This window comes from Trichoderma breve, chromosome 1 (assembly GCF_028502605.1).
Source record: "Trichoderma breve strain T069 chromosome 1, whole genome shotgun sequence".
NCBI lineage: Eukaryota > Fungi > Ascomycota > Sordariomycetes > Hypocreales > Hypocreaceae > Trichoderma > Trichoderma breve.
In genome coordinates this window covers 3,269,340-3,292,111 of record NC_079232.1, presented here as the reverse complement: position 1 = coordinate 3,292,111, position 22,772 = coordinate 3,269,340, and the positions used below count along the sequence as shown (strand labels likewise).

General features: G+C 49.7%; 10 protein-coding genes across 10 annotated transcripts; 6 read left to right on the top strand and 4 right to left on the bottom strand.

Moving 5' to 3' along the window:
- Positions 1–558: 558 nt before the first annotated feature.
- On the top strand, positions 559–1,594 carry T069G_01020 (TLC domain-containing protein; the record flags this gene model as incomplete). Its single annotated transcript, XM_056168230.1, has 3 exons — positions 559–1,041; positions 1,094–1,282; positions 1,328–1,594. 3 exons carry the CDS (start codon positions 559–561, stop codon positions 1,592–1,594), a joined length of 939 nt encoding a protein of 312 aa, XP_056033546.1.
- Positions 1,595–2,370: 776 nt separating this feature from the next.
- T069G_01019 (velvet factor domain-containing protein) lies at positions 2,371–4,206 on the top strand (the record flags this gene model as incomplete). Its single annotated transcript, XM_056168229.1, has 7 exons — positions 2,371–2,936; positions 2,999–3,053; positions 3,116–3,195; positions 3,264–3,377; positions 3,468–3,547; positions 3,617–3,905; positions 3,963–4,206. 7 exons carry the CDS (start codon positions 2,371–2,373, stop codon positions 4,204–4,206), a joined length of 1,428 nt encoding a protein of 475 aa, XP_056033545.1.
- Positions 4,207–4,483: 277 nt separating this feature from the next.
- Positions 4,484–8,890, bottom strand: T069G_01018 (uncharacterized protein; the record flags this gene model as incomplete). The annotated part of the gene is made up of 8 exons (XM_056168228.1): positions 4,484–4,710; positions 4,774–5,002; positions 5,077–5,327; positions 5,378–5,624; positions 5,676–6,113; positions 6,173–8,467; positions 8,523–8,714; positions 8,810–8,890. The coding sequence occupies 8 exons, from the start codon at positions 8,888–8,890 to the stop codon at positions 4,484–4,486; spliced, it is 3,960 nt and encodes a 1,319-aa protein (XP_056033544.1).
- Positions 8,891–9,708: 818 nt separating this feature from the next.
- On the top strand, positions 9,709–10,544 carry T069G_01017 (SNARE domain-containing protein; the record flags this gene model as incomplete). Its single annotated transcript, XM_056168227.1, has 2 exons — positions 9,709–9,905; positions 9,962–10,544. The coding sequence occupies 2 exons, from the start codon at positions 9,709–9,711 to the stop codon at positions 10,542–10,544; spliced, it is 780 nt and encodes a 259-aa protein (XP_056033543.1).
- A 298-nt stretch (positions 10,545–10,842) lies between these two features.
- Positions 10,843–11,415, bottom strand: T069G_01016 (uncharacterized protein; the record flags this gene model as incomplete). The annotated part of the gene is made up of 1 exon (XM_056168226.1): positions 10,843–11,415. The coding sequence occupies one exon, from the start codon at positions 11,413–11,415 to the stop codon at positions 10,843–10,845; it is 573 nt and encodes a 190-aa protein (XP_056033542.1).
- A 39-nt stretch (positions 11,416–11,454) lies between these two features.
- On the bottom strand, positions 11,455–12,661 carry T069G_01015 (uncharacterized protein; the record flags this gene model as incomplete). Its single annotated transcript, XM_056168225.1, has 4 exons — positions 11,455–11,835; positions 11,905–12,208; positions 12,262–12,310; positions 12,478–12,661. The coding sequence occupies 4 exons, from the start codon at positions 12,659–12,661 to the stop codon at positions 11,455–11,457; spliced, it is 918 nt and encodes a 305-aa protein (XP_056033541.1).
- A 3,369-nt stretch (positions 12,662–16,030) lies between these two features.
- On the top strand, positions 16,031–17,500 carry T069G_01014 (glycosyl hydrolases family 18 domain-containing protein; the record flags this gene model as incomplete). The annotated part of the gene is made up of 4 exons (XM_056168224.1): positions 16,031–16,173; positions 16,229–16,327; positions 16,395–16,444; positions 16,500–17,500. 4 exons carry the CDS (start codon positions 16,031–16,033, stop codon positions 17,498–17,500), a joined length of 1,293 nt encoding a protein of 430 aa, XP_056033540.1.
- A 602-nt stretch (positions 17,501–18,102) lies between these two features.
- T069G_01013 (uncharacterized protein) lies at positions 18,103–18,789 on the top strand (the record flags this gene model as incomplete). Its single annotated transcript, XM_056168223.1, has 1 exon — positions 18,103–18,789. One exon carries the CDS (start codon positions 18,103–18,105, stop codon positions 18,787–18,789), a length of 687 nt encoding a protein of 228 aa, XP_056033539.1.
- Positions 18,790–19,209: 420 nt separating this feature from the next.
- T069G_01012 (SWIB/MDM2 domain-containing protein) lies at positions 19,210–20,908 on the top strand (the record flags this gene model as incomplete). The annotated part of the gene is made up of 4 exons (XM_056168222.1): positions 19,210–19,291; positions 19,354–19,628; positions 19,689–20,330; positions 20,402–20,908. The coding sequence occupies 4 exons, from the start codon at positions 19,210–19,212 to the stop codon at positions 20,906–20,908; spliced, it is 1,506 nt and encodes a 501-aa protein (XP_056033538.1).
- A 421-nt stretch (positions 20,909–21,329) lies between these two features.
- T069G_01011 (mo25-like domain-containing protein) lies at positions 21,330–22,675 on the bottom strand (the record flags this gene model as incomplete). The annotated part of the gene is made up of 5 exons (XM_056168221.1): positions 21,330–21,809; positions 21,875–22,001; positions 22,068–22,356; positions 22,460–22,517; positions 22,571–22,675. The coding sequence occupies 5 exons, from the start codon at positions 22,673–22,675 to the stop codon at positions 21,330–21,332; spliced, it is 1,059 nt and encodes a 352-aa protein (XP_056033537.1).
- Positions 22,676–22,772: the final 97 nt, after the last annotated feature.

The following is a 22,772-nucleotide window of genomic DNA, read 5'->3' as shown; positions in this document are numbered from 1 at the left end:
CAGGTAGGTACTACCTAATACACAGGGAGTGACAGAGAAGAGGAAAAGCAAAAAAAGAAAAAAGAAAAAAGAAAAAAAAAGCACGAATAACATTTATTTGCATGAGCCTATTTCATGTATAATTACATCTTTTTATGATGCACAGCCCAGATTCAATGCTCCACATACATACGTAAGGTAGGTACGCATTTCGTTTACAAACAACAGAGCTCAAAGTACTTGGGATATACAAGTTTAGTAGTGGAATCTGTGGTAGTGATTCCCTGCAAGGATGTACTTGTGTTATCGCTTATCTTCATACATATGCTACCCTTATTGCCTTAGTACTGCTACCTCTAGCCAGCTTGTTGGGACCCTCATGTGAGCGAGCCCCTCCTTAGGCTAGGTCCCTTAGCTATTGTTCCGCCCCTAATAAAGTTTCCCTGCCTGCTTGCCTACCTAAGTACTACTTACACTTCGACACCTGCAACTCCAACAAAGCTCAACAACTTCTACCTTTACATATCCCCGCCATAGACGAAACCCCTCCCGCTGCGATCGATCTCGAGATAGTCTACAATGAAGGATCCCTTCTTCATCCCGCCAATACCATGGCTGTCCGAGCTGGTGCAGCCGTTCAGTGACCGATACAACCTCCCTTCGCTGCCACTGCACATCCACGAAGTGCTTCTGTCTGCCATATTCTATTCACTCATTTTCTGGCCCATTTCGCCGATTCTGTCAAGAATAATAGCACCTCAACACTATTCCAAGTTATCTCGCAAACGACGACTTAACTGGGATGCTCACGTGGTGTCTTTTATCCAAAGCACCTTGATCAACATCATTGCCCTCTGGGTCATGGTAGTAGATCAAGAGAGAGGCAATATGGATCAGGAAGAGAGAGTATGGGGATATACCGGTGCTTTAGGTATGGTCCAGGCTTTGGCGGCTGGCTATTTTGTATGGGATCTGTTTGTGACCAGCTTGAACCTGGATGTGTTTGGGCTCGGAACTCTTGCGCACGCGATCGCAGCTCTGCTGGTCTACACTCTTGGATTTGTATGTTGTTTCTCCAAAGATGCATTGATGTTTCCTACTAACTATTCACCAGCGTCCCTTTGTCAACTACTACGGACCTACCTTCATCTTATGGGAGCTTTCCACGCCCTTCCTCAACATTCATTGGTTTTTTGACAAGGTCAACATGACTGGATCCCGCGCTCAGCTGTACAACGGCATTCTTCTGCTCTTCAGCTTCTTCTCTTGCCGACTCATCTATGGCACCTTTCAATCGTTTTGCGTATTTAGAGACATATTCTCTGCTGTCAATGCTCACCCAGCAAAGGCGTTTTCTCAATCGCCCGTCATGATTTATGCGACGTCAGAGACCACTGTCCCCTCTTGGCTTGCAACGTCATATCTCGTGTCAAATCTCACTCTCAACTTTCTCAACTTTTACTGGTTTATTATGATGATCTCGGCTGTTCTTAAACGATTCCAGCCCAACGAGAAGCACGAGACGGCTACAGAAGCTGAAGTGGACTTGTCTTCGGTTGTCTCTGGAATCTCTAGGGGCCCAGAGCCGCAGCGTCGGAAGCAGGAGAAGTCTTGAGACTTGGGGCAGTGTTTTTTGCCTTGACTTCCGTATGACTGTTATGACGTTTATCGATTGGGAAGAGATGATGCCTTCATGTGTTTGTGTCATGGGGCGGTGCGGTCAGGCGACCTAGACGGCTACAGGTATGAGACATGGTGCCGGTGCTATGCGGGGGGGATTTCTTGCTAGTATTGGGGTTTCAAGTTATGGGAACGCTGTATGGTAATTGGTTAGACTTTTGTTTTTTATATTTTTATCCTTATTTCTTTATTATTGTTATTATTATATTTTGTTTTCAAGACGACGGCCGGAATTTCATGCCTTTGGGTTTAACTGTTTTAACTAGACAGCTATTGGTTATATAATGCGTAATATATCAAATTTTAGAATTATGATTAAATTAACTTCTTTACTAACAAATATTTAACATGCTACACTTTAAAAAACAAAATACACCTGTTTCTAAATTAGTATGATGATTAGTCATATACGAATATCTTAGTCTTGCCCGCACGCGTCGATACGACTAAGCCCTTTCCGAGCAAGGTAATATATAAATTCCAACATAAACTCCATCCCAACCAAGCACGCGCCAGGTTCCCACTAAACACCTTCATCTCTTTAAACCAAGACAAGACAGCCTCGAGTGGGATACTGCTATCCCGCTTCAGGGCTAGGCAGGCCGCTAGAGTCCTGCATCCTTACCTGACTTGTATGCTCCGTGTCTGTCACTTTGTCTGAGAATATCCACAGGTAATGCCAGCTTCGGTTGACCATCCGACCTCGAAACCATGAACTCGGCCTATGGCTCTTCGGATGCGCCCCGGCAGGCGCCTATCGGAGGCCATGGCTCTGTGCCGTCTCTCCCTCCAGTTGTAAGTCCCAGCTCGGCGTCAAACTCCGCGTCTCTGGACCATCTGTACCATCACCAGCCGCGCCATCCACTTCCTACTGGTGCTGGTGCTGGACCCCATTCTCCAATCCAGAGTCAAGCTCCTCCACACCTGCAACCTCACTTTCAACCTCACCAGGGTCAGGGCCAGGTCCAGGGCCATCACCACCAGGAACGAGACCACCAGCTGCCGCCACCCATCAACGCCTACAACACACACCCCCAGCAACACCAGCATGAGCCTTTGCCACCGCGGGTGCTGGACCCTGCGTCCAACGAGCAGAGAGATCAGCAGCAGCCTCCTCCTCCTCCTCCTTCTCTTCCTCCTCAGCATGTCCTCGAACGCCAATCCGGGTCTCGCGAATCGTTCAGTGCCTTGATCCACGCCGAGGGACAGCAGGTTGGGTCGGCAAGTATGCTCGTTCCATTCTCAAAGAGCGACGAGCTTACGGGTCGCAAGTACCAGTTAGTTTGCCTCGACACGCTGCTATCCTTTTTGATCGAACGCAGCTAATCCAGCTTCCAAGCCTTGATGTAGTCCAGCAGCCTCGACGAGCCCGCATGTGCGGCTTCGGTGACAAGGTCAGTTGCTCTTGGTCATCCCTCATGCATCGACTTCCACCAGACTGCTCACAGCCCCATAGGATCGACGGCCAATTACACCACCGCCCTGCGTACGGCTTGTCATCACCGATCTCGCTACCGGAAAGGAGATAGACTGCAAGTATGTACAGCCTAGTGCGGTCTGATATGTCGACGAGTTTAGGCTCATTCTAACCTATTCAATCTCAGTGATATTGACCATTCCATGTTTGTACTTAACGTTGATCTGTGGAACGAAGAGGGCACACGCGAGGTCAACCTCGTTCGATCTTCCACAAGCAGTCAATCAGCAACCGCAGTATCGTATCCATATGCATCCATCACAATTGCAGATAGCTCGCACTCGACATACGGCCAAAATATCCCTCCTCCGAGTCGTGACGCCACTTATAGTCTGCCACACACTGCAAACTACCCCCCAGAATACCAGACTCAGCCTCCTCAGCCTCCCCAGTCTACTTACATCACCCAAGGTACTTTGTCGCGAAGACTGCCCATCTTGTATTGATAATGTGCAGACCATTCTAATCAAAAATTTGCAGGCTCTGCAGCGTATCAACCTACCACATACGGGCCCCCGACACAGTATTTTCCACGGCATCAGACGTATGGCTCGGATGCGGGGCTCCCTGGAGCGGCTTTTGGAGGATATATGGATCCAAACTCCCTGACGAAAATGGCCGTGGTCGGTGGCCAGCCTCAGGGTATGTTCACACGGAATCTCATAGGCAGCTTGGCCGCAAGCGCCTTTCGCCTAACTGATACAACGGACCATCTCGGTATCTGGTTTGTCCTGCAAGATCTGAGTGTGCGAACAGAAGGACCATTTCGGTAAGGCGGTTCCTTGGCACAGCTCGTACAAGCGGAGATGCTAACTTGCCTGCATAGCTTACGATTCTCTTTTGTCAACGTCGGCGCTCCCGGAGGGGCTGGAAAGGTCAATACAGGAAGGGCTCCGATATTGGCGTCTTGTTTTAGCGAGGTGTTTAATGTTTATTCCGCCAAGAAATTCCCCGGAGTCTGCGAAAGCACGCCTTTGAGCAAGACGTTTGCCGCTCAGGGCATCAAGATTCCCATTCGCAAGGATGCCAATGGCAAGGGTGGAGATGGGGAGGATGATTATGTCGACTAAAGTCTTGCATTCCCTAGTATGGCCAACGAATCTGTTGATTAATATTTTTTATCGACTTGGACGATGATATTCACAAGAACGTGGAACGTTCATAATACAGGGGGCTTGGCCAATACGGAAAAGGGCTAGCTCTCGTGAGCAGAGTTCCAGCCCAGGATATCATTACGACGGATACAAGAAACATGCTTATTGAGACAAGATCAGTGATAATCATTCCCACCCCGCCATACCAAAAATTTCTCCGTTGAACCCTTCGTGTATATACAGTTACTTTGCTCTACAAACCAAAACTATCAAGCAATGACGCAGCATCTGGCTCGTGAAAGGTCGAGGGCGGCGCTACAGGACGCTTGACCTGCTCGCGCTCGGTCAATATCTTTGCGTGTAGCTCCGATGTGTGGAGATCATTGACAACGAGCGAGCTTCTTCGTCTCAGGAGCGTCAATGGATTCATGTCGCCTCCGAGTCCAGTCGTTGTTTGCTGCTGGAACTCCCACGTTCGAACTAGTAATACCCTGTCAGCTATCCGGCCAGATTTTGAACAAAGAGGAGGAAGACTGTGTGTACCTAGGCTAAGGCCGAGAAGATCGCAACCCATACGATCGTAAAGCTTTGCGCTATGAAGAACAAACTCCCACTCCACCTTGGGCGATACTTTGGACGCTCCTCGCAGCGTTTGCAGTGTTTGCTGTCGCAGCTGGGAATAAAGAACGACTAAAGCTGGATCATCCGTCAAGAAAGACCGAGATTTTAAATCCGGCGAGGAAGGTGTCTCAAGGAGGGTATATATGGGAGTCTAGTATATATATCCGTTAGTCTTTGCACCTCTTCGTATACTCCAAGTGACGCTTTTCGATTGGTAATACTCACAACAAGCGCTCTCACTGCCATGTCCTTTCTGCCCAGCATCCAGAATGCCCAAGATGCAAGCCAGCGGTTGCCCTCACGCGATGCGACTGTCAGCACTTCTTCGTGCAATAATTTTCGTAGTACGGGCCCATCATTGCCTTCGTATACGCGAGTGATGGCAATAGCCAGCTGTAAGTCTTTCAATTGACGAAGACAGACCTCAACAGCATTCTCCAACTTATCAGCCAATAAAAAGAAGGCAGCCGCATATTCTGTTGCTTGTTAGAAAATACGCCATCGAAGTCTTATTTTTTCAACTTACTAAACCGTCGCTTGCTCAATAGCGCATACGCATTTTTCAACGCAGCTGTACGCCATCTGGGTTCCTCAAAGTCGTGACCCAAGAACTTCTGGGTTGTAGCTTGCTCCTTGTCTCCTCCGGCCATTCGCCAAAGCCCCTGCAGTATCGTCTTCTTACGAAGCGCAATATAGAACAAGCTGCACTCCACCGGGCTTCTATCCCCGTTCTTGGTGTATTCATTTCTTGCGACGGCCTCGAAGGTTTTTTGCTACCCAATGTTAGCACCTCTGCTATAATTCGTTATGCGAATTTCACAAACCAATTGCTGTGTGTCAGTGAGCCACATGAATATACCGCTTTCTCGAGCGTTCTCCCATAGCAAAACGTTATGGTTCTGTCGAGACACAAACTCTGACAGAATGTCCTGGCTGCCAGAGTGATATGCCCAGTTAATCTCTCTCCAAGAAAGCTGTATCTCATTGGTGCGCCCCTTTCGAAGTGCGTGCTGTCGGAAAAATAGCATAAAACGGGCTCCATTCTCGTCTATCGAACGGCGCTCTCGCTCCACCAATGCCACACACTCAATCATATCTACTAATTGAATCTGCTCGTGACCTGAGAGTTGGGGGATACCCAGTTTCGTAAGCCGTTCGTTGATTGAAGTGGCAGTCTCCTCAGTGAAAACTTCCTCGTCTTCTCCCTTTGCGGTTGAATCTAAATAACTGAACCCTTTATTGGATGCTTGACTGCTGTTTTCCTGCACAAATGGTTAGCCGAATGCCTATATACGCATAAATAAGAATGGATATATCATACAACTTCCGGTTGGTAAAACTCTTGCAAGTCAATTCCCAGGTAATCATCCACAGATTCTCCCGGAACAAGAAACTTCAACGTCTTATGAAGCTCCACAAGAATTCGTCGCACGAGCTTGTTCCTTCCTGCGAGGATGCATTGACTAAGAAACTGCGGGTGGAAAACAGGGAGAGGTCCGTTAAATCTCTGTACAGCCTCGAAGAGATCCCATGTTCCATCCTGACGATGAGGCAGTCTAAGATCAGTAGTAAGTGCTTCCTCGGCACTGACGCGTCGATCATAGACGAATAACTGGTTGCCCGCTCCAATAAGTAGATGGCCATTACCAAGCCATGTTGAGTCTCCGATTGGATGGGGTGTCAGATCACGAATGCTAATCTCGCGAATTGGGGCCCACGCGGCGCCCTTATTCAAGTAATCAAATCGCATTTGAGACAGGAGAAGAACACGATACTGGAAGCCAACAGCCAATATCGATTGAGCGTCGGGGGTTGAAGTCCAATCAAGATCCTGGATAGCATCTTGCGAATGATAGTCCTCGTCGAACTCGAGACGAGAGCCACCAACATCCCATATGGCAAGGGTCGACCTATTTGACTTTACAATTGCAACCTTTTTGAGCATACTTCCGCTAGTCAATGCTGGTTCTGAGAATCCTGTTTCAGCATTACACGTTGATAGCCATCCAACGCTCTTGTGTTCTAGGTCAACGCGAGCTGTCCAGAGGTCGATTCGGCCGGTATGAGTACAGGACATGGCGATATCCCGGGCAAAGACGTCCAGAAATCCAGATGTTACGGGACCAGAACCCGCAGGATCAACAGGAATAACATACTTCAAATCATCGTCAGATTTGATATCAAACTGGCAAAACTGTTCAATGCCCGCTCCCAGGGTACTTGTTGAGTCCTTGGCATAGTTTGGAAGACTGAGCTGCCAGACAATCCCATGCCCCTTTGATGTTATCATGGCCATATGTGCAGTTCTATAGTTTGCATCCTGCGGCTTAGGCAGTATGATGAGACAAAGAGGGTTACCCGGTGCGTCATACGTACACTCGGCGAGTATACTGCCCTTTCCATGCCGGCAATCCCACAGTGAAATAACATTCTTCCTGTGTAAAACGACAAATCGGCCTTGACGAAGAACGCATATGCGGTGAATATGGCCAGCCTCTGGAATTATGCTGCGGCGACGGAAATCAAGAAACCCATGTGAAGATCCAACCGGATTTGTTGGCGAGTGATCCCAAACGACGGTTTCGCCATCCCTTGTTCTCGATACCGCCGCTCGGCCGCTGAAATTGCGCACTATTTTTCTGATCGAGGCGGAGTGGCCTGACCATATTGAATGGAGCAGCAATCGTTTATCATTGGTCGTGGGATCAAACAAATCTGCAGCGCTGCATTCGAATATAGCTATCCTGCCATCGAAAACGTGAAGTAGTATCCGCAGCTGTCCATTTTTTCGATTGCAGTACGTCTGGATTTCCACATGAGATAAATCGTTCGAGGGTAAAAGACTAGAAAGATTTTCCAGTCCCGGTGATATTGTCTGCGCAATGTTGAAAATTTGGCGATCGTCCGCCAACGTACTACCGACATTCTCCAGAGCCCAAGCAGTCAAGAAGCCCGACCGATTCATAGCGAGGCATATCTCAGGGCTCCTGTTCGCAATGGCTACCAAATGATCCAAGGCTACATCATCAGTGCTGCTGTCATCTGCCATCCGCTGTTCTATGGCCCTTTCCACGGAAGCTGTGAAGTCTCGCCCATCGATAATACAAGCCAACCATGGCTCTTGCGGAAGGGTACCACTTGGCATTGATTCGGTGACGTTGATTTTCCCCCAAAGCTGCCATTGCCAGCCATTTGCCGTATCGACTGGAATCCACACACGTACATGTCCATCCAAGCAGCTGGTGTACAAAACATTGCCTGACGTTTGTTCAACATGGAACGGCTTGCGCCATCTGATACTCGTAACAACATCTGGGTGAGATAGGTAGGCCAAGTCAAATCGGACGTCATTAGAGCCATAGGTCAAGCGGCGCCAAACTTTGGTGAAGTAGTCGTGGTCAGCGATGGAGGCAATATAGGCCGAGTCATACGATAGTGTCGCGGTTTTCGCAGGGCTAGGAAGCCATTGCTCCCACGAGCGCCCAGGGTGCTCCCCAGTGCAGAACAGAGACAGGTAGTTGCCTGCAACTAAAAGCTCCTCTGAGCTACCCCAAGACAACGCGCATGTTGTTCCAGCGCCATCCTGAGGTACGTCGAAGGTGACTTGGAGCGCCCACTGTTGAAATGTGAGCTCATATCTCATACATGGCAAATGATCAGAATGATGTGACCTTTAATGCATCTTCCTGCAGCCCTTCCAATGGTTTATAGATTCGAACTTGCGTCGCTGTGCTCGTCGCGATTTTGCCCGTCAATTCGTCAATGGCTATTGCCTGTAGCGGTTCGTCATTGTCATCGTAGATCGTTTGAAGGATCGTCTGCAATCCATCGAGGATGGTAAATGCATTCCCGGTAATGTATGCCTTTGTGGTTGGAGGAGCACATGGTAAGCAAGCTGCTGCTGTATCGAGAGGTCTCGAGCTTGGAGCTCCGAGCTTCAGGGATAAGACAATCTTACATTCAGGTGTAAGTTGTTCCAATAACCAATAGCCAGACCTTGGAGTCTTGACTGCGGCTTACCCGGCAGGACGATGCTCATGCTACTGGGAGACGAGGGTCCAGTAGGCTAGCGAGAGGTTGTCCAGATGTAAGCTCGAGGATTGCGATGACAAGCATGATAAATGCGCAGGTTCATGGGTGAATCCAGATGACGTTGCGACAGGCCAACCAAATCATGGCGCGTAGAGCTTAGTTTAGTTGCCCAGTGGTGCTAAGGTGCTGCAAAGCACAAAGGGGTCCGTGCTCCGCATACCTCAGGTACACTGGTCTAATAGGTACATTGGGGTCCACCGGAGTCTTCAAGTTATACTTCACATACAAACTCTACCTCTCCCACTTGAAAAAAAAAACATCAGGTAACTGATTGAGTACAGAAAGATTCGTGTAAGCATATCTGAAGAAAAGTGTCTCTAAAGCATTAAAAGAACTATGTACCTACTAGGTATTTCTTTGCTATTTGATTGAGGACTGCAATGTTAACAAACTGACTTTGTAAATACAAACCTTGGCCCAGTGTAAGATGCTAAATAAAGCACCTCATCCATGATTATACTTCGTCCCAGGTAGATACCGAATTAATAGAGTGCTAACAGGAACTTTCCAGCATGCGTGGCAGTGCTCTGGTATTCCAAAAGAAGGTACTTCCAAACACACCCAATCTTACAACACGCCGCAAGTACCGAGGTAGCCTGCCGGCTTAGCGCCTCGCCCGTCGCAACTCTGCCTCCATCTCAAAGCGGACACACTGAACACCAAAAGTACCTTTGTACCTCCCCGGCGATGCCCTCTCTCGCAAAGTAAACCGGCCCCTCAAACTTTTTTGTTTGATGCTTCCAACAATCCAAAAACCCTCGCAACATGTCCAACCCATCGCAGCTCTTCCTGCTCGCCGACCACATCAAGCTCTCCCTGCTTGAGTGGCAGCGCGCCCAGTCCTTGAATCCCGACGACACCACCCTCAGCGGTGACATCTCGCCCTCGTTTGACCAGCTTCGTAATGGCATTGCTTCACTAGACCAGGAGAGCGCTCGCCTCCAACAGGCCGGCGATGAAGCGTCCGTCTCCCCCTTGAAGTGTATAGTTGCCCGCTTTTTACTAATTCTTAAAGCAGGGCCGCCCAAGCTATTACGGATTCTCTTCCGGCGCTGCACAAGCAGTTTGACGAGTTAATATCTCAGTACCAGTCGCTCTCCAACCCATCCTCCAACCCGCCATCCGACCAAGACGCCAGCGAAGAGGCAGATTCGTCCAACAGATCCAACCGCAAATCAAAGACAGTACGATTCAGCGAAGCGCCCTCATCACCAAACCAACAGCTATACGGACGCTACACCGACGATCCGAACGCCTCCTCAGAGTCAATGGGATATAGCGACCATGCCAATGGACTATCAAATCAGCAGATCCACGAATACCATTCCCAAATCTTACAGGAGCAAGACGACCATCTTGATCGCCTAGGGGCGTCCATCGGCCGGCAGCGGGAGCTCAGCATGCAAATTGGAGATGAGCTGGAGAGCCACATGGAACTTCTGGATGAAGTCGACCATGCCACTGGTCGCCATCAAAGCCGTTTAGATCGGGCAAAGAGAGCTTTGGGAAAGGTTGCGAGGAGCGCATCGGACAACAAGCAGATGGCAATCATCTTCATCCTCATTGTTATTCTTGTGCTATTGATTGCTATTTTGAAATGAGTTAACAAGACATAAGTAACTGCTGGGTTATCATACAAGGCTGGCGTTGGCGTTGAGGCATTCTGCCTTCTTCCGGTTGCGATTTTTGGGATGCTTGTGTACGGCGCACACCTAATTTCCTAGATCTCTGGCACTGATAATCACCATATATGTTTATATAGGATTTTATTTTATGGTTTCTTTTTTTTTTTTTCACAACCTAGGTGTGTTTTCATCCGTCGAGGATGTGCTACTATATAAATAGGTATGATTATTGGTCTTGCAATCTAGAATTCTCACAAAGGACGCTGAAGAGCCATCAACGAATCACATCGCCCTCTTTGTCAATACCCTCAAGACTTTCGAGAATACTGCTGCCTCCTAGCATCCCTGTTCCTCCCCCTGGCATCTTGCCTTCGTTACCCCAGATTTCGTGGAATTTGACACTCTTGTCGCTCGAGGCAACAACAATGCATCCCTCGCGAAGTTTCTGATCGTGTGCCATGGCCTTCGTATTGGCCGGCCACCGAGGATACGAGATGGCATACAATGCTCGAAGATCTCCGTCCCATGGGATCGCCGCCACTTGTCTGCATTCTGGCCAGCTAAATACGGCTATCCGATAGGGATGTTCGGGCTCTGTATAACCAAAAGTAGCAGCAATTTCACGCCTGGTCGACGACCATATGAGAGCCGTCACCTGAGCTGAAACTGCGATTGTAGCCAAAGCTGAGCCTGAAGTTGTATGGAAGAAGTGGATGCATTTATTATTAGACCCACCACCCGTTGCAACCAGTCCTTCGCGCCATGGGCAGAATGCAATGGCCTTGACTGCAGCTTTGTGTATCCAGCGATGTTTCTCGGACCCAGGGCCCAACCTCCGAATCGCCATGGACGATGGCCTGGCAGGTCGAACGCTGGCTGCATCCTCCTAGTTAATGGCATGATGTTGCTTGAGCAGGCGTCCTGAGGGTAAGGGGCATCTTGTTTGGCCAATCAAGCCTTCCTTGGTGCAGCCGTTGGCCATGTGCCATCCTGACCATTGTGCGCTGTTTTGAACAGACTCTTGCTTCTCGATAAGCACGCTGTCTGTATCAAAGAGACAACACAAGTTATCATTTCCACCAGAGGCGAAGAATCTCCCGTTGGGCGACCAAGACAGGCCGCATATTTGCTGGCTGTGAAGTGAAACTTTGGCAATAAGATATATGGTCCCCGGCCAGGTGTCTCGCGTAACCTCCCAGCCCATTGGCCACTCTACCACGTAGTAGTATATCACGCCAGTATCATCACCAATGACCAAGTCCTCGGTCTGAACGGTGATTCCAGGGTTGAATGGGTTTCTGGAAGGCCTCAGGGTGGTTATCGGCCTCCAGCTCACGCAAGACACCGGGAAGGGTTGTTGCACCTGGAAGCGAGGGAGGGCGTCATAAGTGGACTTGAGCACCAAGGTTCCGTCCGATCGCCCTATAGCCAGTATACACTTTCCTCCTTGAACTGACGAAAATGAAACGGATGTAAGCCATACATGAGACGCAGTAGATCCATGGATAGCTCGAGGCCCTGACCCCTCAGACCAGATGTACAGGATATTCCCTAGGCCAACCGCAAGCTTTTGGCTATTTGGCGAGTACGCCAGAACGGAACAGTAGAAATCGTCACGCAGATCCGGTGCATCAAGGACTCTTGCACACGTTAGCTTGACTGGACAGGTTTGCAAATCAGAGAAGTCGAATACCTAAAAGGAGCTGCGGGAAGAGATCGCCTTGGCAGTGGATTACAATTGCCTAACCAAAGATTAATGAGTCGTTGTTTTGAGTTAAACAGTGCAGCCTTAGCCTCGTACCAGGAAATTCATCTGAACCGTCGTCATCATCAGTACGTGCCCAAGAAGCAAGCTCCTAGTCTGATAAGAGCGACATCGTCCGAGTCGAGAAGTCAGTGATCATTGGACCCCCACGAGTAAACTCCAGTACGCGGCGGATGCGGTCAATCCTCAGTGCAGACGCAACGCGGCCATGATAAAAGCGAAAGTCATCGCGGCGGCTAGGCTTCGCTGTAGCCACGGACATGGTAAAGAGACGAGCAGTCGTGCCATTTGAGAGTGGGCGGCGGCGGCTGCGGTCCATCTCAGGCATTGCAGGAGCAAGGCCACCTACTCTCCATACATTGCCTTGGCTGGTCTGTCTCATTTCTGAACGGATATTTGACAATGCACCCCCACCTATGAATATATCAAGTCAGCAAGTCAACATCCTCAGCCATGCCCCCCCTTTCGAGTTGGAATAACCTTGACTGAGTGGGTGGCCAACCAGTGCCATGTGGGTTTTATCCAAGGCACGCGCTGGAGGACGTCGGGGTGCGGAGAATTGAGCCAAGGAGACCCCTTTTCTTCTCAATAGTTTTTCGGCTGGTGAGAGATCCTGAAGCGGCTTTGTCGTCTGATACACCTGCCTGCTAGACTCATCGCTATCCCGTCGGGGGACAAATCTATCTGGGGTACGTGGACCTCCAGTGACGCATTTCTGCTGAGAGAGCGGTATCTTTGCGTCATCCTTGCAATCAGGCTGCGGGCTCAGCTGCTGCGGGCTCCAGGCAAGGAATGGGCGATAACGCGTGGGAGTTGAACACGGGCTCTGGTTCGATCTGACAAGGCGTGTTGATGCCGCCTTCTTCGCTCTTCCAGCTGACAGCCCTGGGCTATGGCGAGATCCAGCCCCGTCAAGATGCGAAACATAATCGGCTTTAGGGTGGTGTGGTGAGTCGTCTAATGAGCCATATCCAGAGTCAGACCTAGGAAATAGGCAGGTGACATTTGACACACTCCCGCCCTCACGCCGATCATAGCCCGCATTGTTCGTCGTCTTAAACTCAGGGACCGTAGAAGAAGTCATGGCACGAACCGACCGCTGCTAGCCGGCCCACTTGCTGCGAACCCCAGTCCGTCCAGTTAGGTGAGGTCGAAACTGTCTAGATGATACTGCCAAATAAACACACGGAACAGAATATTTCGGCGACCGAGACCCAGTTCATCGAATGGTTAGTTCTGTAACAATACAAGGGCTGCGAAAAACCGATCGCCCAACCTGCCACCGGTTAGTACATCGTCGTCGACCACCCAAGATATCTCTGGTGGAGATGGTTATAGGGAGAGAGAAGAGGCTTACAGCCAATAAGAGACATGTTGGGCGACTGGAAGATAGAGTTAGCTGTGTGTGTATGGCGTTCTTGCCCTCGCTACCATCCAATGTTGCATTTGCTACTGCGTCTTTTGTTTATTGATTGCAACAAGAAACACTCGTCATTGGGGCAGCCTGCCATTCCTGCACATCTTTTGGGGAGAGAGGCTAGGAGGCTAGCTAAAGACGGAAGGTAGGCGGTGGCAGTATCTGATGATGGTGTTTTGGGCACCGATAGGGCATATCAGGCGACTCGTCTGTCTGCTACAACGAGAGCAACTCTTTGGAGGGGTATTCTAGGTAAATACATAATAATTGGTGCTAAACCAAATGAAAGCTACATGCAGCCTATCTATTTAATAGTAAATATTTAATTCTTTGCTTGTCCACATGAGGTTTATCCTAGGAAATTCCCTTTATTGTCCTATTATCTGATTATTTCTGTTCATCATAAGTACAGTGCCGGGTAGACACGTGCACGCAACTCTGCACCTCTTGTAGACACACGGAGTGAGGCTTACGCGTGCTCTCCTCAGCCCTTGAAGAGGCTCGGCAGTTTAATAACCGCCGAGTTGACAACTTGGAAGGTCGATTGTAAATTACAGGGTTGCCCAAGTGCTATTCAGCGCCCCGCCTCACAACGGAATATACTAGTATTTTACCTTAATTACTAGCTTATATTGAATGCTGATTCGCGCGGCCAAACTACTACCGTTGGTATTCTCCGCTTGACACCCAGGCAGCCTTTCCAGTCACGACGATTCCCCATTGGGTAGGTCACAACTTCAACACCCAGTTAGTCAGATCACGGAGTAAATTCGTCTCCTCCACCAAGGACTGCTCGTTCCTTGTCGATATCAGCGGATGTCAGCTAGTGGTGTTTCATTTCGTAGAATTATCTGATGTTTATTTCTTATGCTTCCTTTCTCGAGGGGTTCGGGTGCGTGCCGAGCATCTCCTTGTCAGCCTTGGTAGGGCGTCTGGGATGCTTACCTACTGACAAAGGTTAGTAGGAGACAACCTGTGGTAATATCGGTCGGTAGATGCATAAGGCAATTCAAAGATGATGCCATTCAGAGTTATCTACCCATCCAGTCGAGGTACATCCATGGATATTGATAGTTGCTGCTTCTCGCCGGCCGATAGATACAAGGTAGGTAGTACTGCCCCCCGCGTATGCATGCCCTTTAAAGAGAAAAGAGCCGTTAACCGCCCTGCTAAGGTCCCCCGTGGGGTTGTTCCGCAGAAGATGACAGCTGGATTCTTTCTTCCTCTGGTAGCCAATGTTACGCCCGTACTACCAATATATTGTACACGTACTTCCAGGTAACATGACGCGAGAGCTCAGCATTGTATACATGCATGTACCTCCAAGATGGAGATGCAGGGGAAGCAATTCCTTGGCCTCGGAGCGCTTATCCAGGCAGGCCCGCTGTAACCCCGTTATCTCCTGCCCAAAACGGCAAAATCCAACTACTTCCTCGGCGCGATATGGAAATCGTAGGCTCTAGCACCTTTAGTAGGATCACGCCCGCAGTCGAGAATTCCAGCAGAGAGCAGCAGATAGTCGAGATACCACGTTGTAACAACTATCTTCAGCCGGCCGCCAGTCACGATAAGCTCCAACCGTGCATATGCGCTTTTTGCGGAATCGCAGCTGCTGCAGAGGGGCATCACCAGATGCGCGAGATGCACTTACATGTGCCCCCTACCAATCCAAGTAGGTCCGATCAATGGGATGCATCTTGAGCACATGGTGGCTTTCCGCCATCTGTAGCCCCCATCAGCCGGCGCTTCGTGCCTGGCAGAATGACCCCTGCCTGAGACATTCCCTTCCCCCGGGAAGCCGGATATCGCCCTAAAGCATATCAGAGCAACTGGCTTCTTGCCGCCATCAGCAACGTTGCTAGACTTGGCGAGGGTATGAGATGCCTGTAATTGATATGGCGCTGAAGCTAATCATGACTGCCACCTCGATTTGGTTCGCGCCGGGACATGCCTATCCATGCCAGTCGACAGCCGCTGGACGTTGAGCACGAGGCAGGGGTGGCACGCCTTGAGAACCATGAGCTCCGGGGCATAACGTTGCCATTGATTGCAAGCTACAGTATAGCACTATTGAAGAAACATGGGTTACATGTTGGTGCCAAGGATCTGAAGGGGAAGCTTCATAAGTGAGCATCATGCTTATAGAGTACACATACATGTACCTTGAAGCTCCACAGCCAGATATATAAACATCGTTGGTTCCCATTCAGCGCTTCAGAAGAAAGTTTAATCCAGCATTGGCAAGCTTGAACAATCTACCAACATCACAAGCAATTCACCATGTTGAGCTTTCTCGGAAAATCCGTAGCCTTGCTGGCTGCGCTGCAGGCTACTCTCAGCTCTGCAAGCCCCCTAGCCACAGAAGAGCGCTCTGTTGAGAAGAGAGCCAACGGATACGCAAACTCCGTCTATTTCACCAACTGGTGAGTGAAATCAACGAGCTTCCATAGTTTCACTACTGACTATAAGCGATCAAAGGGGCATTTACGACCGCAACTTCCAGCCTGCCGATTTGGTGGCATCAGATGTCACTCATGTCATCTATTCATTCATGAACCTCCAGGCAGACGGCACAGTGTAAGCCAGATAACCCAGATAGGATACATCTCCAAAATCCTCTTTCTTGTTGCTAATTGTCTTTCAGTGTCTCTGGCGATACCTACGCTGATTTCGAGAAGCACTATGCCGATGATTGTACGTTTCCCTCTCATGGCTAGATGCTATGCATCCATACTTACACTCACACTAGCTTGGAATGATGTCGGCACCAATGCCTACGGCTGTGCCAAGCAGCTGTTCAAGGTCAAGAAGGCCAACCGAGGCCTCAAGGTTCTGCTCTCCATTGGTGGCTGGACCTGGTCCACCAACTTCCCTTCCGCAGCAAGCACGGATGCCAACCGAAAGAACTTTGCGAAAACTGCCATTACCTTCATGAAGGATTGGGGTTTCGATGGCATTGACGTCGACTGGGAGTACCCTGCCGACGCCACCCAGGCTTCCAACATGGTTCTTCTGCTGAAGGAAGTCCGATCTCAGCTGGATGCTTATGCTGCCCAGTACGCCCCTGGCTACCACTTCCTCCTCACCATTGCCGCCCCAGCTGGCAAAGATAACTACTCCAAGCTGCGCCTGGCTGATCTCGGCCAAGTCCTCGACTATATCAACCTCATGGCCTACGACTACGCTGGATCCTTCAGCCCCCTCACCGGTCACGACGCCAACCTGTTTGCCAACCCGTCCAACCCCAATGCCACACCCTTCAACACCGATTCTGCTGTCAAGGATTATATCAAGGGAGGTGTTCCCGCCAACAAGATTGTTCTCGGCATGCCCATCTACGGACGATCATTCCAGAACACTGCTGGTATTGGCCAGACTTACAACGGAGTTGGAGGTGGCGGTGGTGGCTCAACTGGAAGCTGGGAAGCCGGTATTTGGGATTACAAGGCTCTTCCCAAGGCCGGTGCCACCATCCAGTACGATTCTGTCGCAAAGGGTTACTACAGCTACAACGCCGGCACCAAGGAGCTCATTTCTTTCGATACCCCTGACATGATCAACACCAAGGTTGCCTACCTCAAGTCTCTTGGCCTGGGAGGTAGCATGTTCTGGGAGGCCTCAGCCGACAAGAAGGGAGCTGACTCGCTGATTGGAACAAGCCACAGAGCTCTTGGAGGCCTGGACACAACTCAGAACCTGCTGAGCTACCCCAACTCCAAGTATGATAACATCAGGAATGGTCTGAACTAAGCTGCCTAGTTTGAGGCGCTTTTTGGACATGGAAGTTGTCGCAGGGAAATGCTTTGGGAGGAGCAGGGTCATGAAGTAAATATTTGTTTAAATACCTGTACATAGCCACATTAACCTATATAGATGCATGAATAGTAGTATCCGAGTTTATTATATAAATTTATAACAAAAACTGCACCTAACATAGTGGGAAAAGTGTCAATTTGCTAAGCTTCTCTCGGGTCAAAGACACAGTAGGATGCCCAAATCCACATTTGGCGGTCGACATGACAGAAGGGTCCCATATCACGAATTCCTCAGGACTGATTCTGAACAAGTCTCTGGTTTATTGGCATATTCTGCCATCAACGTTGTTGTACCAGTCGATGCAGTCCTTGGCCGTGGCAGGTGTCATGCTGTAATTCGGGGAGGACCGATCTTCATGGTAAAGAAAGTCAAGTGAGTGAACACCAACAGAGGAGGGAAAGACCAATGGATATATGTACCTGTGCAAGCTGTGTTGCATGTAAATGGATACAAAATTTCCGCGCCATGGGTACACATTAACGTCTGCGTTTCTTCTCGAATTCTCTTCAAAACATCATCAAGCCAAAGTCTTACCAATGGCACAGTTTCTCGATCTCCCATTCGAGTTACGCTCGACAATCTGGTTGTTGACCATCGAGCCGCGAACCGTCGAGATTCGTTTCGAGATCGATAGATTCTCCGTTGGCCAACGGCGCCGCGCCAGACGTTTTGGCTTTGGTTGTTTTCATGGAGGCCTTAGTGTTTTGTATGTCTCTTCGCCCACGCCGGTGCCAGCCGCACTTCATACCTGCCACGAAGCCCGCAGTCTCCTCGCAAGGCATTACCAGAAAGCCTTTACCTATGGCACTGAACCTCGCTATGTTTGGGCCAACCTCGACATGGACATAATTTCCATCGGCAGATCCAGCCTTGTCTGGACCGAGCCAGAAGCGCCACACATTCGTCGGCTAAAATTTGCCCGCGAGTGTGACGGACACTATGTCCTTGAAGCGACTGCAGAGCTGGGCTTCTTTTGCAATGTGCAAGAAATCTACGTTGTCTGTCTCGATGGGCCAGAGGCTTGGTATCACCCGGAAGACCCCTTCTACTGGCCATGCCCGAGAGAGAATGTGTGGCTCATTAATACAGAGACTAATGAGATGGTAACTGTGGCCGAGAATCATAAAAGAGTTGAGAGATGTCACCAGGAAGCACGACGTCAAGAAGCAGAAGAAGAGGCACTGCAAGGATTAGAATTGGCTGGTGCTGCGGATACTGACTGAAAAAGATGTCAAACCTGACTGTTCTTAAAAAGGAATCCCTCACAAAGACTACCCAACACCAAGGGCAAAGATAACAATAATAATAATATGTCGTCCTAACTCTCTGATGTAGAAATAGTATAACCAGATCGACATGCAGCTTGACGATCGCCTACGATCTTGTGCCTGAACTACCCCAGTAAGGTGCATGTAATGGTCTTGAGGTATTCAGTACTTATGGCTCTATGGAAATTCAACAAAGTTTTAAGGTACTGGATACTTAGGTAATCATGTCCGTTTTCCCAACCCGATTGACGCAAGCACGTGACTGAGATCGCCGCCCGTGTTCGCGACGCGGTTTCACTTTACACCAGCCTGAGCAGTTGCAACCGATTTGGCTCTTGTTTGCTACTACCGGCCCCATTGAGATTTCTTATCAAGATGCAGCAACAGTATCGTGCCTTTGCCCAACAGCCGCCGCAACGGTCGCCGCATCCCCCGAACCAGCGGCGCGGCGGAATTGGTATGCGCATCTCCCTCTGTCCCTGTCCATCAGCCAAGTCGCATTTCTTCTAACTTGCCCAGGGCCCATGATGTCTTCTGGACCGCATCCCTCAGTCCCGCTCACACAGGCGCAAATTGCTCAGCAACAGCAAGCACAGGCCCATGCCAGCGAATTAGCAAAGCGGAGAAGTCGCAAACCGACAGACAAGAATATTCCCGATGGCGTGGAAGACTGCATTATCGATCCGGATGGTGTCAAGAGATATGCGGAATTGAGAGACATCGAGAGACTGATTGACGCTACCATTACACGGAAACGACTTGATGTGCTTGATGACGCAAAACGAAGTTCCAAGGTGAGCCTCGTTCCCACCACTTGACGCAACGTTTGTGCACGGTGGCTGACAGCTTCTTAGTTACGGAAAACCCTGCGAATCTGGATAACCAATACCGTCGAAGACCAGATCTGGCAAGGAAACAGTCTCAATGCTGATTCTTTCGATTTTACGCCGGCTACGGAGGCGTCCTACCGAGTTAAGATCGAGGGCTATCTCTTGGACGAAGACGATCAGATAAAGGACGAGGATGTGGCGTCCAAAGCCTCTCCTGCAGCAGACAAACAAGAAGACGGCGGTTCGACCCAGAAGCCTACCGGTGCGGAGGCAAACCAAAAGAAACATCGATTTTCACACTTCTTCCAGTCCATTTCTGTCGACTTTGATAGGTCTCGGTTCCGGAACGGCTCTGAACATAACGTGGAATGGAGACGGCCAGAAACCTCGCAGGGCCAAGCAGGTGCTGCCGTGCCACCTGAAGCTGACTTTGACGAATTCACCTTCAAGCGTAATGGAGATGAGAACATGAATATCACAATCAATTTACAGAGACACGAGTCGCCTGAAAGATACCAGCTGACTCCCGAGCTCGCGCAAATCGTTGATATGAAGGAAGCAACGCAACACGAGGCTGTTATGGCGCTGTGGGAGTACATCAGGCTATCAGGATTGCAAGAGGATGAAGAAAGGCGGAACTTTCGTTGCGATTCATATCTGAAAAAGGTCAGCACCTGAGCAACTACTCAGCAATCTTCCCATTTCCTTCTTTTGTTCACGGTTACTAAATTACCTAGGTTATTGGGCGAGATTCGGGCGTTATACCAATGCTCGGCGAGTATGTTGTGCCACACCTTCGCCCTCTGGCCCCTATATCTCTCCCGTATACGATCCGGGTAGACGAAGAATTTCACAAGAATCCTCAGCCTACAGTGTATGATATTCAGGTGCTGGTGGAGGATCCTATCAAGGCTAATCTGCGCCCCTTGTTGAACAACCCTCAATACGCTGCCTCATTGAAGCAGATTACCGCGTTGGATGAGCAGCTGGCCAGGCTGGTGCAGGCGATCTCAATGTCCAAAGCCAAACACTCCTTCTTCTCATCGTTGAGCGAAGACCCTGCCAATTTCGTAAAGAGTTGGCTCAGTTCACAAAAACGCGATCTCGAAATCATCATGGGCGAAGCGGCAAGTGATGCCGAGAATGTTGCTGGCGACGAGTGGCGACGGGGCGGGAACAACAGTGTGTGGAATAGCCAGAATGCTCGCGAAAGCGTCAACGTGCTGCTCTCTAGGCAACGATGAGCGTGCTGCACTAGAGTTTTTGCGAATCAATATTGGATTTGAACAGGTTTCGGTCAAGAGGCGCAGATGAACGAGGGCGAAGGAAATAGATGAAAAGCTACAGTAGCAAGTCATGATATGTTGCTCGGAGAGCTAGAGTGTGGTTCAAGAGCTGGAGTATGATACATATCCCGCTGAACTGTTTTTGCTCGCATTCCAAATCAGTTTGTAATATTATCTTCTTTAATAGCACGCCCCTTGACCCGCATATGACTTGACGTGGCCGTAACTCCCCAGTATTGCTAAACTCCAATACAAATGAGGATAGAGAGCAAAACAGAAACCCCCGCGATTAAAAGGAGGGATAGCAAGACGCTCATATAACATCAGTTCTAACTATGCTCCCTCCTCCCCTTCTCTCCCTCTAGGAAATCGAGATACATTATGATGCGCTAACAGATCGTTGAGAGACCACGGGAGTCGATGGCATATTACGGATTTGCTTAATCAAAAATTCTCGTTCATCAATGAATTGTTCGTCATCAGTCCGGTCCTCGAGAAAGTGTGCTAGAAAGACCAAGAGCTTCTCGCGGTTCATGAGAAGAATCTTCTGGACGGCAATGGATTTATGCGGATTCGCAACGAAAACCTTGAACACGTGGAACCCTTCATACTGGACCATTTTCCTGTCGTCTCGAAGGAGATTCATGCATATTTTCAAGTGCTCGCCACTATCGACGTAAGCCGTCATGACGCTATAGTTGGAGCGGTCCAGCAGCAGTTCGCCAAGGAGTTTGATGGATTGTCGTTTGGTGACATAGCTGTTTGACTGGACCAGAGTGTTGTTGTACTTGTCAAAAAACAGCTCGAAATTGGTGGATAGATACTTCGGGATCAGGTCTTTATGCCGCGTCAAGAGTTCCTACTGACCGGTTAGAAAGCCTGGTTCAAAGAATTCGCGATTAGGTGTAGCAAATCATGTCCCACCCGGAAAGTCGTAAACGCGTCCGCAGCAACCTCAAAGGAGCTCTTGTTGATCCAGTCGAAAAATTTCCAAAACACTCCGCGGCCGCTCTGAGGGCGGTTGCGATCAATAGCATTGAGGCCTTTACAACTAGACCCGGGTTCATCCCCGTCGTCATATAGGATTATGGCAGCGGCGGCTTCATTTTTGAGGAGCTCTCGGAGGACGGATCCCGCAGGAGTGGCACTTTCTTTGTGGTCATAGGCGCGACAGAGTTCAACTAGGACTTGTGGTCTGTTACACACCACATAAGACAGGGCGATGGGGTCGCTCTTGGGAGCCGCTGCCGCGGGCCGGAAGCGGAATACATAAGAGAAGATCACTTGGGTATCCTTTCGCGACTCAAAAGGTAGGCGATAGAGGTTGGTAGCTAGCAGGTGGAGCAGGTCTTCGTCTATCAGGGCCGTGACGAGCTGATAGATCTGCTCGGGTGAGCTCTCAGTTTCTTAGGCTAGTGTTAATGCACCCAGATGGCTAGGCTGAGAACAGTGGGACGGAGGAGAGTAACGGTACTAGGAAGCGTGGGCGGCGTCTGTATATTTGCATACCTTGAGTGCCTTGGAGAACGACCTTCATCTGATTGAGCACGCGAGCAAGCTCTTCAGCCTGGTCGTGTCAGAAAGCAACGCCGCGACGCCCGAGGAATCCCGACAACTCACCTTGGAGACCCCGTTAGGGCTTTCGAGCTTCATGATGTGATCACGAGCTTGCCTGGGCAGATCGGCAGCAGCCCGCGATCTGCCTCTCCCAAACAAGAACGACATGGTCAAGAGTTGGGTTCTGAGCTGGGGAGGATCCGGTCGTCTGTCTCTCTATTTGCCAAACGATTGCCTCTAGGCATAACCTCGCGTCACATCAGCC